Consider the following 17,098-nt stretch of genomic DNA (forward strand, 5'->3'; position numbering starts at 1 on the left):
ATTTAGTTTAAGCCATCCGATGAGCATCTTCTCTGTTCGATCTACGATAAAGGCGTAATTAGTGTCAAAACGAAGCTTGAGGAGTGTAGATCATGATACCTAGGTCCGATCGTCCAAACTGGCTACCGATTGGCTGAGATCTAACCAGAAAGTCATAAAAACCTGAAACTTCTCTTCTCTTGATCTTACTCATTTGGCCACCAAACGAAGTAAAATTGGTCCCAAAAGAAAGCTCATAAAATAAGCTTTCCAACGACACCAAAAATGCCCCGATCGGACTTCAGATGAAGCTGAAATCGCGCCTGGAAAATGCCCCCTCTATGCGTGCATTGAAGAAGAAGCATCTTGCTTCTGAGCCGTTGCTGCCATTGCTTCGGCCAATTGACAGCTTGCCGGTATCGTTGGGTGGTGGAGCTTTTTCTCCAGCTGCTGTTGGTGGCCAAAGGTTTGCCAGCAGCTGCAAAACGGAGGGAGAAAGAGAGTGACGAGCGGGAGAGGAGAGAGAACGTGGGAGGGAGAGAGAGAGAGAGAAATTGGGTTGTTGTGTTTTTTTTTTAACTTTTAATTGCCTAATAAATCCTTAAAGTTTTGTAAGTTTTTCAATTAGGTCCAAACTTGTTTTCAATAGGATCCAATACGACTTTAATTAGTTTAAATTAGATTTTTAAGTAAAATACAACAATAACAGCAATAATGATAATAATAATCCCATTTAATAATACTAATGCTTAACAAGTTGATTAAATTACATTAATATTACTAAAAATAATATTAAGATAATATAAAAAAAAATTCAAAACTTTATATTTTTGAAATTCAGGTCGTTACACTCTCACTTTTTGAACTGATCGGAAGGGCGTCCCACCCCATCTTGGTTTGGCAATAAATATACAGTTGGTTTTGGTTTGGTTTGCACAGCTTGATGGAGCTTGCATGGTGAGGGAGACATGCAGCAAATCAAGCACCAAGATAAGCTAGTGTTAAGAACTCTGGTTTGTGTCTGGGTTTTCTGGGTTTGGAAACTACCACTAATTAGATGGAGAGTTATTTGCATGAGTCAATATTGGTATCTCCAGGGTTGCCTTACACTACAGCAAGGGTAGCTTACCCTAGGAAGGGGCTGGGTTAGTTCTGTTTTCTTCTCTATATTATAAAAAAAAAAAAAAAAAAAGTCCCAAAGGCTATATGAGATTGAGATGCCGGAAGCACTACGCGTCGCTCCTCTGGCCATATGGTGGTGATTCTGAATGGTGAGTAAGGAGATCTTTGTCGATGGGGTTGAAGCAGAGGTTAGTGTTTGTGCTAGGTCTCTTTGAGACCCTTCATATGTTGATAGCTTCACATTCTAGCCAGTGGTTCAGTTTGGCATGGAATGAGAATGGCGGCATTGGTCTGCCTAAGGGATGGCAGCTTGATTTCTCCATCAATCCTAGAGTTTTTGAGATGAATTATAGGTTAAGTTGTCTGTGTAATGGTGGCTTAGTGAACTGAGCTCAAGCCTTTTTTTATTTATTTTCTAGACTCGATAATTGTAACTCGGCCTTGGTAATGCATTTCAATTTGTATTTAAAAAAAAAAAAATTCTTTGTAGTCTGATATTCTGCCACTCTAGTGGATGGACATTTTGTATTTTAATGCAGTCTAGATCTACAGTTAAAATATAGATTTTTTTTTTCTGAGAAAAAACTCAATTGGGATATTGATCCGACAAGAAAGGGGTAATAGAAATAAAATATTATTGCAAAATCTCATGGCCATATGATCAAATGCAAAATCCATTGACCATGCATCTATAAGTCTACATTATATATCATCACATTAAAAAAAATAAATAAAAAAGACTCAACTTGCATGTATAGATAATAGATGTGAGCTAGCTACTAAAAAATCTGCAAGCTGGGGATAAATATATATTTTAATTTTCTAAGCATATGTACTGCCATTATATATATTCCAAACCACCATCTCTAGAGCTAGCCACTTGTTTAATTTACTAGCAAAATGGATTGTTATTGCATTAAGAGATCTGCCATTTCTTCATTTTGCTTTCTTCTTCTAGCCTTTGCTGACATCTTGAACCCTACATTTGCTTTGAGAAGCTGTAAGTTTCCGGCAATCTTCAACTTCGGTGACTCAAATTCTGACACCGGTGGATTGCCTGCTGCCTTTGGTCCCCCTAATCGTCCTTATGGGAACACCTACTTTCACACGCCTTCAGGGAGGTATTCTGATGGAAGACTGATTATAGATTTCATTGGTAAGTAATTTTTACCATAGGCAGGTATATATATATATATATATACACATCAACTCTTATTAGATTGTTATTGTCTCATCTTTAATTTTATTTTTATATACTTCTATACATTTTTATATGGCAATTCAATAATTAAAAAATTATTAGTGATCTTCAGTTATTGACAAATTTGAACAAATTGTATATCAATTTAATTGCTAGCCAAGAGCCTCAATCTCCCATATCTCAGTGCATATCTAAATTCCTTGGGTACAAGCTTCACACATGGTGCAAATTTTGCCACTGGAGGATCCACCATCAGATTGCCATCTAGTGTTATACCTAGTGGTATATCGAGTCCTTTTTTTCTTGATGTGCAATTCCAGCAATTCATGCAATTCAAGAACAGGTCAAAATTGATAAGGAAACAAGGTATATATATATATATATATATATATACCCATCAATATTTAACATATACACATAACAATATTGATTTCTCAGTGAGCTTCAATCGATTTATAGGTGGTGTATTTGCAAAATTGATGCCCAAGGAAGAGTATTTTCGAAATGCTTTGTACACATTCGACATCGGTCAGAATGATCTTGAAGCTGGACTTTTGCATAACATGTCCTTTGAGGAAGTGAAAGCTTCTGTCCCTGAAATTCTCAATAGGTTCTCTGTGAACATTAAGGTAGATTCTAAACTATCCATGCGTACGTTTTTCTGTTTCAAAACATCCCCATTTATTGACATATTTATATATACACACCTTATCTATCATGAACCCAAAATATATTATGCATGATGGGATTCACATATTAAATGAGAGACTCACATATTTATATCTTATATCTATGATGAACCAAGGTCTAGATAAGTTTTCCTCTAATTAGTTACAGCTAAACTAGTGAAGTTGGTGTTGATGCAGAATATATCCAATTGGGGAGGTAGATCATTTTGGATTCACAACACAGGACCGATTGGTTGTCTTCCTTATATTCTAACAAATTTTCCCTCAGCAGAAAGGGACAATGCCGGTTGTGCAAAACCTTTCAATGAAGTAGCTCAGTATTTTAATTCCAGGTTGAAGGAGACCATAGCACAACTCAGGAATGATATTCCCTCAGCTGCATTCACATACGTTGACATCTATTCTGTCAAGTATTCTTTAATCAGCCAAGCACAAAAATACGGTAAACCCAAATGAAACATTCAACCATAAGGCTATTAGTCTATTAATTTATATATATATTATCCTGATCAATTGGTATCTATCAAACAACTGTAGGATTTGAGCTTCCACTGGTTGCATGCTGTGGATATGGAGGAAAATATAATAATAGCAATACTGCTAGATGTGGAAGTCCAGCAATTATAAATGGTACCCAAATATTTATGGACTCATCATGTGATCAACCTTCAGTTCGAGTGAGTTGGGATGGAGTTCACTACACTGAAGCTGCCAACAAATTTACTTTCGATCAAATTTCTACTGGAGGATTCTCCGACCCGCACATTCCCTTGAATTTGGCATGTCATAGGACTACTAATTAACCATTATTCATGTATTAGAATTCTACACCATATTAAATTATATTCATTGCTTGTTGAAGGCCTTTGATGATGTCGAATTTTTTTAATAATACTCTTGATGCAATGCAATGTAACTTTTGAATTAGCATGAATTATGGGGTGAAATTTTTTTGGTTTTGGGCATCCTGCTTCTTTTTCTTTTTCTGGGTATCGTTTCTTCTAAATCAAATGGAAAGCAAGAATCGGAATGCTAGTTTTAGCAATTCAAATCATTTTTCCCTCTCTCTTGTTTGGGAGGGGAGAAAAAGAAGGGATTGAAAATTTTCAAAATAATATTATTTTAATAATGAAAATTACGTAAATAACCTTTATTATATATTATTTATGAATAAAAAGTAATTTAATACTTTTCACTCCACTTCCCTACCAATTTTGAGAGAAAAATGTTGGTATATCGTAACACCCCTAATTTTTAAATTTATTATTTTGTGGGTAAATATTAATATTTTATTTTATTTAAATTTTGAGAAATTATTTGAGATTTTTCAGGTTTTAGAAATCAGGTTTGATTTTTCGGAAATATAAAACTTTGATGATTTTTAAAAATTAATTTAAAGATCACGTGACAAAACTAAAAATATATTTGGACTCTACGAATTTTTTAGAATTTTTTTCGGAATTTTTGAGTCTCGTTTTCGGTACCAAGGCTGAGTAAAAATTTAAAATTTTATATCTTAAATCGGACCGGTCGAATCGAACCGGACCGGTCGGAATGGTCGAATCGAACCGGCCAACTCCTTTTCTTCTTCTTCCGCGCACTTCCCCGACCTCTCTTCCTCTCTCTCCCGTTTTCTCTCTCCTCCCTCCTCCCCATGCGCCGCTGCCACCCAGCCCTCCCCACCTCGCCGGCGCACCGCCCCAGCCTTCCCCCACCGCAGGCCGGCCTTCCATGCGGCTGAAAATGACGCGCGAAGAGGCGCAATGCGTTCGCTTGGCTTCCGCCAAACCCGGCCAATCCAATCCGCCCAATGGGTCTTGTGTCAAACACCATCTACACCTCGAGAGCTTTCCATAGACACCAAGATCACCAAAATCCATCGAGCGGTTTGTCCAATTTTTGCTCGGGAAGTTTTAGCCCATTTCGATTTTTGGTCTAGATTTCTCGCAAACCGTGAACCCCACAAGAAAACCGAGAGTACCAGAGCTCTCCACTCGTCGAGAGCTTCGTGGCAATATAAATTTTAAAATTTTTTGACACCATTTTTTGATAGGTCCCATGAAACTTCGTAGTGTTTTTCCGAGCACTAAATGAGGTTAGAAAATTCTATAAAAATTATGTACTAACCCCCGTGTTGTGGGCTTCGTGTAGGTACCTTCAATTCACGGAAATTCGACAGTTGCCCGGGTCTGTGAATTTCCAGCTAGACAGACAGGCTACCGAAAAAGTCTTGGAATTGGGTCGAGATTTTGGCTACCCCACCGTTGTCAGACGTCCCGAGCGCGTCTCGAAGTCGGAATTGGCATAGATAAACCCGAACCTTGCTTTTTCGTAATTTTCTAGTGCTTGAATGGGATTAAAAATCCATAAAATATTCGTGGTAGCTCAAAAAATTATGATTCCTTTTGCATTAGCTTAGTAATGTTGCTAAGGACCGCGGGGCAAAGTTTTAGAATTTTTAGAGCTCATTTGAGTAGTTTTTGTAAAAAGGGTCAATTATAAGGACTAAACTATAATTTTATATATTGTGATTGATGACTATTTGGATGGGCCCAGGAGGGGCTGTGTGATGTGATTGAGTTGTGGATGTATGGTTTGTGGATATAGAAGTGCGTTTTAAACCCATTTGCAGGTTGGGTAGGTCCTAGGTATAGGGGAGACTCTGCCGGATTTTCGGCACGACTTAGGACATCTTTGGTCTTTTTCTTAGTTTGTATTGAGTCAAATTTATTAAATGATTGTAATAAAATTTTCAGGTGAGCCGGGACAGCCTTCCTCCTCCGCCCAGCCGCCACAGTAACTTCGGTTGAGTCTGTGAGTAAAATATTAATTTTAATTGTAATTTCGATATTATTATATGTTCAAGCATGCCCATACATCACCTATATGTATGTATCTATGTAGTTAAACTCTAGGCACGTTTTATGTTGCATTCACAAATGTTAAAGTGCTATGGATATTGTTTGTGGTAATTTAGAGCAGTGTGTGTGCGTTGGCGTGCGTGTGGTATAGTGTTGGATATGGACAGGACGGGTAGACACGGCTTGAGATCTTCACTGGGACCCGGTCCTTCGGAGTAGACACGGCTTGAGTTCTTCGCTGGGACCCCATATTGGTTTATTAAGCGAAAGTCCGGCTTGAGTTCTTCGCTAGCAGAGGTTGGATTAAGAGGCTATATAGGGATCAACTCTCATATATGTATTGTTTGACGGTGTTGGGTGTGTGAGTACTCCAAATTGCCTTTTTGCTGTTATGATGTGAAAATATTGACGATGTTGCATTTCACTTCACATGGTGCATTAGTTTCAGATAGCTATAGAGATTATGGTTAAAATTGATATTTTACTCTTTGAGTCGAACGCTCACTCCTGTTCAATATTTTTCCAGGCTACAGGAGGATCATTGTTGTGGTTAACCTGTTTTTCTCCTTCGCAAGTCGTCTATTCATGTTTGTATAATTCTGTTAACTCCTAGAATTTTCGCATGTGTTATAAATATTTATTTAATTTGGGTCTGTAATATAATTATCATGTTGGGCCTGTAAACTTATTAAATGCATATATAGTTGGATTAGATGAGAGAGCTAAGCTCCCATTTAACTTTATGTTATTATGAGTATGTGGAGGGTGAGCTGAGCTCCCCAATTGATTATATATTGTGTTTACAGGTCGAGTGAGTCAAAAACTCCCCGTTAAAAAGTCTATTTTATTGCCGGACTCTATCCTGTTGAATACTTGAAATTGGGCCTAAATGGGCCTTAGAGTTGGGTTGATGAATAGTTAGGCTTACTACGGGCCTCGGAGGCTTTAGGCTGGCCCAGGTCCTAGTGCCGGTCCGGCCCATAAGTTGGGTCGTAACATATATGACTCACAAGAGAATTTTTCTCATTATATTTTTGGGAAATTATAAAAAAAAAATGCAAACTCTTAAAATTTTTTTGTAATTCTAAATTAAATTTAAAAAATTTACCGATTAAACTTTACTTTTTATGTTTGTTCAATTATATCTGACAACATTAAGGACCTAACAGAAACACCAAGTCAGACATCATCTACCCCCTAATAATTAACCTAATTAAACCCTAATTACTATATCCCTTAAGATTAAAACCCCTAAAAACGTTATCATTTTCCTTCTTGTCTCCCTTACTCGATCAAAACAAATCAACGAAAATGATGTTTGTTGGGTGTAATTGCAATGATAATGACAAGTTTGTGGTCCCGTAAAATACTCCATTGTGAACTGTGGATCTCATGACTGAGAGAATCGTGGATAGAAAGTCGAGATATGTCATTTTCACTTAGAAGCTTTGCATAATTTTAATTAGGGTTTAGTAAAGTTAATTGGATAAAAAACATTTTATGTGCTGTTTCCATTAACTTATTAATGAACTTATTAACTATAGGATATAATTAGACAAACATAAAAATATATATATAAAATTTAATGAGTAATTTTTTTTTTAATTTAGGTTAAAATTGTAAAAATTTCTTAAAGTTCTTTTTTTTTTTTTGTAATTTTCTCTATATTTTTAGTTCTTACTTTTTATTCTCTTTCTAAACTAGGAAGAGTAATATTTTTTACCAAAATTTTTCTCACTAAATTTTCTTTCCTCCCATTTTACCACTTTCCAATATAATTAATGTACTAGAAGTTTTTTTCGAGGGCTGTGGACGGTTATCAAGATTTCCTACTGAACCAAATTACTGTATCAAACAAAAAAAAATCTAAATTGAACTTATTTTAATATTTTAATTTAGTTTTGATTTTTCATTCAAAATTAAATTAAAACTGTATTGAATCAGAATCGAATCAAAAACTAAATATATATATATTTTTTTCTATGACTTTTAGATGTATTATATACTTTTTCTATGACTTTTAGATGTATTATATACTTTTAGTGTATATATATATATATATATAGATTAAATATAATTTAATATTATATTTTATTAATAATTTTAGTTATAAATACATAAAATTACCTTATAACTATTAAATATAAGTGTATTATTTATATATATGCTTAATTCATAATTATATTTTTGTTTTATAGTTAAAGTTTACATAATTAATAAATAGCTAAAATATATATTATATAATATACGTGTACTACTATATTATATAATATGTATAATCCTAAATTATATGTCTATCTTATAGTTAAATATTATATAATCTAAAAATATATGACATGACATATTATGTATTAATAACCTATTTCAAAACTTAAATGTTAATTCAAAATGCTAATTCAAATATGATTTTTATAGAAATAATTGCATAAAATTTTGTCAAGAACAGATAATCGAATAGAAATTATACCAAACTGTACTGGAACCGAATAATTGAGAACCATATTGAAATTTCGGTTCAATTCCCATTACTAGGCAGATCCCAAACCAGAATTAGAATTGCACACCCTAGTTTTCTCGTATTTTAGTACAATAAACTAGTTTTTTTAATGATTTTTCAAATTAAGGTGAAAGATAAACCAGATCATATCAAATTGGTCATTGACATGATCTGATTTCTGATTTTGGTTTTCATCTTTGATCATTCACAGGATTTGAGCAGCCAATAATGGCTTGTTGTGGATATGGAGGCAAATACAAATATAGCAGTAGTGCTAGTTGTGGAGGAATAGCTGTTAATGGAAGGCAACTCTCTTTCGATTCTTGTGAAAATTTTAATACATAGAAAATTTTCAATTCAAACCCCACTTCCAATAAAGAATTTTCTTTTCTTTTTTTCCTTAATTTGGACGGAAATGAAAGTTGGATGGTCCGAAGTACACGTGATTGGCATCCATTATTGCAGTGTGATGAGAGAGGAGTTTCAGTGAGCAAATAGTAAAGAAAAATGACTTAACAGATCGGTTTTCACATGCACAAGGTTTATTTTGTGCCTCCTCTTCTCTCTCACTGTCTCCATGATGCTAAATGAAAAAAAAATAAAATAAAATCAAGAGAGAATGAATAGACCAGTGAATGTGTGAACAGTAGCAGCAATGGTAATGCAGAAAAAACAGAGCATAAAATGAAAGGGAAATTTTCTGATATCATTGCCAAGAGAAGTTACAAAAAAAATCTTTTATATCAAAGCTTTACAAAGAGTTAATACCTAACCTTATTAACTCTAGCTTTTATAGTACTTGAATCCATAAAATCCGGAACACCACATACAAAATAATAATTCAGCTAGAATTAAGGCTAGAAATATTACAAAATATATTTGACTAGTTTCCAAAATCAATCTTAGTCAGCTTAAGACTCCTCCTTGAGATTGTTCTTGGAAACTCCAAGTAAGGATCCAATAATCTCAAATTTGGTCGTGGTAAAGCTTTAGTAAGAATATCTGCTTGCTGCTCTTCAAAAACATAATTAACAAGCTTAACTTCACCATTTTTTTTTTGCCCCTCTCAAAGCATGAAACTTTACACAAATATGCTTTGTCCTGCCATGTTGAATTGGATTCTCAACTATGGAGATAGCTGATTTGTTGTCAACATAAAGCACAACAGCTTGATCTTGATGTAGCTTCAAATCAGATAGAATTTTCTTCAACCAGATGACTTGGTTTGTTGCCTAGGCTGCTGCTACATATTCTGCCTCTGTTGTGGACTGAGCTACAATATCCTGCTTCATTTAATTCCAAGAGAATGCTCCAGAACCAAAAGAAAACACATACCCTGAGTTACACTTGTAATCATGTAAGCATCTAGCCTAGTCACTATCTGAAAAACCAACAAGAATAGCTTTCTCCGCACTCAATAATACCATAGTCTGTTGTACCCTTTAAATACCTGAGAACACTTTTTGCTGCACCAAAGTGCTTTTGGCTTGGTGACTGCATAAATCTTGACAGAAGGCTAGCTGATAACATCAAATCAGGCCTGGTAGCAGTCATCAAGCTCCTGTAAATGGTAGCATCCACTTTTGCTTTGCCATCTTCTTTCTCCAACTTCTCATTCAATACCAATGGAGTTGTAACATACTTGCAACTTTCTAAATTAAATTTCTTCAACAAATCCAAAGCATAATTATGCTGAGAAACAAAAATTCCATTCTCAAATTGATGAACCTCAAGGCCAAGAAAATATCTCATTAAGCCCAGATTTGACATATCAAACACTTGCAGCACCTTCTTCTTAAAACTCTGTAGTAAATTCAAATTGACTCCTGTCACTAACAAATCATCAACATATAAAGAGACAATGAGCAAACCTTCATCTTCATTGTGCTTCACATATAAAGTAGGCTTATTAGGACTTCTGTGAAACCCTTGATCAAGCAAATGGGAATCCATTCTGCTGTACCAAGCCCTAGGGGCTTGCTTCAGGCCATACAAAGTTTGTTAAGCTTATAAACCATATCTTCACTTCCAGCAATTTGAAATCCCTCAGGCTATTCAATAAAGATTTCTTCCTCCAAAAAACCATTAAGGAAGGCAGATTTAATATCTAAACAATAAATCTTCCACTTCAATTGAGCAGCTAAGGCAATTAGCAATCTCACAGTGTCATGTCTAGCTACTGGAGCAAATGTATCACCATAGTCAATACCAGGAAGCTGTACATATCCTTTAACCACTAGCCTTACCTTGTACTTAAATACACTTCCATCAGGATTCAATTTGACTCTATAAACCCACTTAACTCCTATGACCCTCCTATCTTTAGGTCTAGGACTGAGAAACCAAGTCTCATTTTTGTTTATCATCTTAAGCTCCTCCTGTATTGCAGCTACCCATGCCTCATTTGTTGAAGCCTCTGCACAACTTGTAGGTTCAGAGATTGCGAGGTTACATCTTTCATAAATCTCAGCAAGAGATTTGGTCTTGGGAGGTGGTGCATCAATTGATGAATCATTATCAGAATTATAAGCATCCAATTTAGAATTTATGACCCCATTCTCAAATTTTTATTGAATTACACTTGAATGCTACACCTGATTTCTTTCCCAATTCCAGTAGGCATCTTTATCAATCTTTACATCTGTACACACAAGAACCTTTTTTGCTTCAACATTGTATACTCTATAACCTTTTGATTGAGCTGCATAACCCAAGAAGATACCAATTTCAACTTTTTTATCAAGCTTCCCTCTTTTTATAGAAGGAATATGAATGTAACACACAGACCCGAACACTTCAAGTGTTTCTCTCTGAGACCCAATTTTGTTCAGGAGTGTAGCTGACAGTAAGTTGGTGCTTGATTCCCAAATCTTCACAAAACTTATTAAACTCACTAGAAGTGTATTCAGTACCATTATCTGATCTCAAAGTTTTCAGCTAACAACCACTTTGTCTTTCCCCTTGGGCTTTAAACTTCTTAAAAACTAAAAAAACTTGAGACTTATTGCTGAGAAAATAAACTTAGGTCATCCTAGTGAGATCATCTATGAACAAGATGAAATACGAGTTATTGCTCAAAGAAGCTACCCTCATTGGTCCACAAACATCAGTGTGAATCAATTCCAGCTTTTCCTTTGCTCTCCATGCTGCATTTTTGGGAAAAGATTGCTTATGTGACTTCCCAAGTTGGCAATTTCCACATACATTACCATCCACAACAACCTCTGTCATATCTCTAACCATTTCCCTACTTTGCATAAACTGTAGAGAATTTAAATTCGATACACTTGCATTATATAGATATTTTTAAATATATTTGTATAATATTTCATAGTATTTAGATAAGTAATCTCATGCATAATCATCAATTTCATTAACTTTTGTAAATTTCATTGTCAGGCTCTGAATTTTATGTTTTCTGTATGTTTCCAGGTGTTTTAAAGAAGTTCCAAGGCATAGGAGCAAAGTAAAGAGCTTGAAAAGGCCAAAAGATTGAGAAGTGTTGCTGATACACCATACACGGGTCGTATAAGCAAAGCCACAGACCCGTGTAATCTGCTACCAGGAGAAAGCCAAAGAACCAAAGAACATGGGCAGTGTACCATGACCCGTGTAAATTATGAAGACCCGTGTAAGTCTCTGCCAGGCCAGTCTTGAAGATTTTCTCGAAGTACAAAAGTATACGGGCTGTGTAATCAGGCCTGTGTAACTACCTAAGGTCCGTGTAAAGTCCTATCTCGATACAAGATGCAATAACTCAAGCTTCAGGGCTGTGTAGTGACACACGGGCCGTGTATCACGTGACAGTCAGTTTCCTAATTTGGCTCCAGCTCTAGTTTTTGACAGAAAAAAAGAGACTTCTAATGCTGCTAGGACTCTAAAAACCTAACCCTAGACATTGTATATAAATAAGAGTAGCAGAAAGCAAAAGAGAGGCCGAACAATATCACCTGTACTATTTTCACACAGCCGTCTAGAAGAAGAGCGCATCGGCATCAAGGAGGAACCCTTAGCTGAAATTTTACAAGATCAAAGCTGCAGATTCTCTTTGGTTCTTTTGTTCTATTTCTTTAAGTGGATATTTCATGTTCTTTTATTTTATTTCTATTATGTTTGTTAAACTCATCATGGGTGAGTAATTTCTTTATTCTGGAAATGGGAGAATAACACTCATAATTATTATTATGGATGAATATTGAGTTTTATTTATCGGATTGGAGTTTTGTTATTTGATTTAATTTTTTGTGATCTTAATATATGCTACGTGTTGGTACCCACCTAGTGTTAATTATAGGTATTAATTGAAGGACTGAAAGGTGAAGATTAATATTAGAAAATCGAAATTTTGAACCTAGAAAATCTGATTTAGAGATAGGCTGATGAACTTTGTGGAGTTCCATAATTAATCAAAGATCTTAAAGGGTTTTTTTTAGGACTAATCACCAACGAAAATAGGGTTTAGTTCTAATCGAAACACACCTTAGGTGCCTTGAGAGAGGACCTAGGATATCTTAGGATTAATTTCTATCAAAGTGACGATCCTCAATCCAATGAATAGATAAGATTAAAACCCATAATAAGATTACAATGTAAAATATTAATTCTGGAATTGCTTCAATAGATAGGTTTATTTAAAGTTATTTTCAACATCCAAAATAGATTAATTCACTCTTCATACATATCCGGTAGCCTAAAAAGTCAGAATTGTTGGGTAGCTTGGTACTTGCTAACTAAATGTCACGACCCAACCTATGGGCCGGACCGGCACTAAGACCTGGGCCAGCCTAAAGCCCCCGAGGCCCGTAGTAAGCCTAACTATTCCTCAACCCATAACTAAGCCCACAATTTAGGCCCAATATGCATATAAAAATAAATTAAATTAAACTGTTAAAATTTTATTTCGGGCCAACTTAGCCCAGAAATTATCAGAAACAAAAATTAGGGGAGCCCAGCTCAACCCTGTTACCTCATTTATAACCATTTAAAACTCATACAATTTTTTCATTTGTTAATACAAAAACTTAAGTTCATGTGATCCCTGACAGGCTTAATGCTACTACTAGCACATGCGGAGTCCTAAATTACAAATTTAGAGAATAATTATACAATTAAGTAATCTTTCCATAACCTGAGAGGAAAGGGATAGGTTATTCTGAAAAATGTCTCCTCCTGTAGCCTGAAAAAATATGGTGAACAGGAGTGAGCGTTCGACTCAGAGAGTAAAATATCAATTTTAACCATAATCTCTATAACTATCTAAAACTAATGCACCCTGTAGAGTGAAATGCAACATCAGCAATAATTTCACATCACAACAGCAAAAAGGTAATTTGGAGCACTCACACACCCAGTAATATCAATCATAATATATGGGAGCTGATCCTCTATACAGCTCTCTTAAATCCAACCTGGTGCCAGCGAAGAACTCAAGCCGGACTTTCGCTTAATAAACCAAATCGAGGTCCCAGCGAAGAACTCAAGTCGTGACTACCCCCGAAGGATCGGGTCCCAGCGAAGATCTCAGCCGTGACTACCCGTCCTATCCATAGCCAACACCACATCACACGCACGCCAACGCACGCACACTGCTCCAAATTACCACAACAACATACATGGCACTTTAACAATTGTGAATGCAACATAAAACGTGCCTAGAGTTTAACTACATAGATATATGCATATAGGTGATGCATGGGCATGCTTGAACATATAATACTATTGAAATTACAATTAAAATTAATATTTTACTCACAGTACACCAATGACTATTGTGGCTGCTGGATGCAGAAAAATAGCTGACATCGATCACCTAATAATTAAATTATAAATTTATTAGTAGTAAGTTAGAATAAAACTCTAAAGAGGCAATAGACAGCCTAATTTATGCCGGAAATCCGGCAGAGTTTCTCCTATACCTGGGACCTACCCAACCTGCAAAAAGGCTCAAATAACACTTCTAAATTCAACTCATATCTCATCATCATTATATGGCCCCTCCTGGGCCCTCCAACCAAGCAATACTCAAAACCTTAAAAATTATGTTTTAGTCCCTATAATTGACATTTTGTAAAAATCCACTCAAACATGCTCTAAAAATTCTAAAATTTTGTCCCGCTGTCCTTAATAATATTATAAGGCTATTGCAAAATGAATTGTAATTTTTTTTATCACCCATGAATATTTTATTCAAGAATTTTACTCGATTCCATAAGTTTCCAACATCTAACTTATTCTTAATTCAACCCAATTCAATATCCACATATTTAAACCTCCATCCTCAAGCTTCAACCAATTATATAAAATTTAATTATCTTAATTTCAAATAATCTTATATGCCCATATGCTAAAAATCTAACTAAATTCCATCTATATTTTTTCAAAAATATTCTACAATCACTCAAAAATTCAACAAACACCATAGAATATCTCCAAATAATTTTACTTTCATCATATATTTTTCTTAGAATTTTTTTCCAATTTTTCATGTTTAAGAAACATTGTATTTATGCTCCACAGACAGAGAAATAATAAAAATTGTCTTACCCGAAGTTTATCTGTGTCTCAAAAATTCCAAAAATTTATGAGGAAGCCTTTGGAAGTTGAATCATCTCCATAGCCCACCGGAGCCACCGCCGGAACCACCGCGCACGGTGGCCGGCCGCCGGTCACCGGCGACATTTGCCGGATCTGATCATACCACCATGTTCCTCTCCTCTTCCTTAGTCCATAGGTGGTCTCGGATCGTCGATCTAACGGTCGGATCGTCCTAGATCTGACGAAAAAGCTTGAAAAACCCGAAACTTCTCTCCTCCATATCTCACTCATCCGACCTCCATTTGCTACAAAATTAGTATCAAAAGAAAGCTCTCGGAACAAGCTTTCCAACGCCACCTGAATCGCCTCGATCGGACGTCGGATGAAGCCGGAATCGCGCCGGAAAGCTGCTGCCCACGGTGCGCACGTTTTCTCTCTCTTCTTCCTCTCTTACCGTCGTTTCTGGTGGTCTGGCCGTCGCCGGAGGGTCGCCAGCCGGGTGGGGAGCCTCTTGGGAGGTCGCTGGCCGGTCACCGGAGAAAGAAAAAAGAAAAAGGGAGGGGAGGAGAGGAGAGGAGAGAAAAATGGGGGGGGGGGGGGGGGGTTCCTCCCCCCGTTTTTTTTTAGTCCCATTTTTTTTTTTTTTAAAAGGTTGGCAGTGACAGTGGAAACCCACTGTCACACGCCAAAGTCACATCTTCTTCTTCTTTTTTTTTTTTAGTTGTTACACTAAATTTCTCGCGGAACGATACTTCACTCACTACTTATTACTTGTTAGTGACTGTGCACTTGAGGGGTTGAAAAACCAGCAAACAAGTTTTTGGCGCCGTTGCCAGGGAATTTAGCTTTAGTAATATTAAGCGATAGGGGATTTAGCTGATTTAGGCATTTGTATTTATTATTTAGTTTTATTTAATTTGTTTTATTTCTTTTATTTTCTCTCAGGCATTTGGTCTAGTGCATGACCAGAGCAAAGCCAGAAGAAGAAGTTTTGGACTTGGATCCCGAGATAGATAGAACTCTGAGAGCAATCAGGAGAGAAAGGAGACACCAAGAATAAGATCAAGAAAATCCAGAAACTCCAATCATGGCTGACAATAACAACAATAGGCCAAGACTCTTAAAGGATTACGGAGCTCCATTTATTCAAGGATTCCAACCTAGTGTTACAAGACCCACAATGGATGCCAACAATTTTGAATTAAAACCGGCATGGCTCCAGATGATCCAACAGACCCAGTTTAGGGGTTCACCAACAGAAGATCCACATTACCACCTCCAATGCTTTCTTGCCCTATGTGACACATTCAAGATGAATGGAGTCTCTGATCAAGCTATAAGACTCAAAGCATTTTCATTCTCCCTTCGAGATAGAGCAAGGAAGTGGTTACTTTCTCAACCAGCTAGAACATTCAACACTTGGGAAGACCGCTCATAAGCTTTTCTAGCAAGGTATTTTTCACCCACAAAGACTACAAAATTAAGGGTTGAACTCAACAACTTTAGGCAAAAAGAAGGTGAATCACTCTATGATGCATGGGAGAGATATAAAGACCTATAGAGAGAATGTCCACACCATGGCATAGAAGATTGACTCCTGGTTCAGAACTTTTATAATGGGCCGCTGCCCTCTATAAGGAGCACAGTAGATTCAGCTGCAGAAGGTGACCTGATGGAGAAAACAGTGGGCCAAGCACTTGAACTTCTAAAGAGGGTCGTGTATCACAACTACGAGTGGTCAAATGAAAAGGGGAATACAAGGAGAACAGCAGGGATCCCGGAAGTGGATGCCCTAAGCATCAACACTATGACATTAATGGAGAAGGATATATGAATTCAGAATGTAACAACTTCAATGAACTCTCCACAGAATAGATGAATTATGTGAATAATGAAGGGAATTTCAACCAGAGGCAGCTCAACAGTCCATATTCAAATACGTACAACCCTGGATGGAGAAACCACCCTAATTTCTCATGGTTCAATTCACAGAATCAACCAATGAATAAACAGCAAGGATATAGACCACCAACACTCCCAGAATTTCAGAATAGGGGATAAAATCCTACATAGCCACTACCACCTCCTCAGAACCAATAGCCTGAACAAAAGTCAACTATGGAATCCATGATGGAAGGCTTCCTAGCAACCCAGCAATAGCAGAATGAAATGATCAAACAGCTAGCTTCTAGGATGGACCAACTTGCCACCCATA

At 36.3% G+C, this 17,098-nt stretch overlaps 1 protein-coding gene and 1 non-coding gene across 2 annotated transcripts; one reads left to right on the forward strand and one right to left on the reverse strand.

The window, feature by feature from the left end:
- The first annotated feature begins 284 nt into the window (after nucleotides 1-284).
- On the forward strand, nucleotides 285-3,794 carry LOC110643810 (esterase-like). The gene is made up of 6 exons (XM_021796306.2): nucleotides 285-445; nucleotides 2,025-2,257; nucleotides 2,459-2,668; nucleotides 2,762-2,931; nucleotides 3,169-3,433; nucleotides 3,529-3,794. Exons 1-6 carry the CDS (start codon nucleotides 285-287, stop codon nucleotides 3,792-3,794), a joined length of 1,305 nt encoding a protein of 434 aa, XP_021651998.2.
- A 12,566-nt stretch (nucleotides 3,795-16,360) lies between these two features.
- LOC131175126 (small nucleolar RNA R71) lies at nucleotides 16,361-16,467 on the reverse strand. The gene has a single exon (XR_009145287.1). It is a non-coding gene; the product is annotated as a small nucleolar RNA R71 (small nucleolar RNA).
- Nucleotides 16,468-17,098: the final 631 nt, after the last annotated feature.

Source organism: Hevea brasiliensis, chromosome 16 (assembly GCF_030052815.1).
Source record: "Hevea brasiliensis isolate MT/VB/25A 57/8 chromosome 16, ASM3005281v1, whole genome shotgun sequence".
Taxonomy (NCBI): domain Eukaryota; kingdom Viridiplantae; phylum Streptophyta; class Magnoliopsida; order Malpighiales; family Euphorbiaceae; genus Hevea; species Hevea brasiliensis.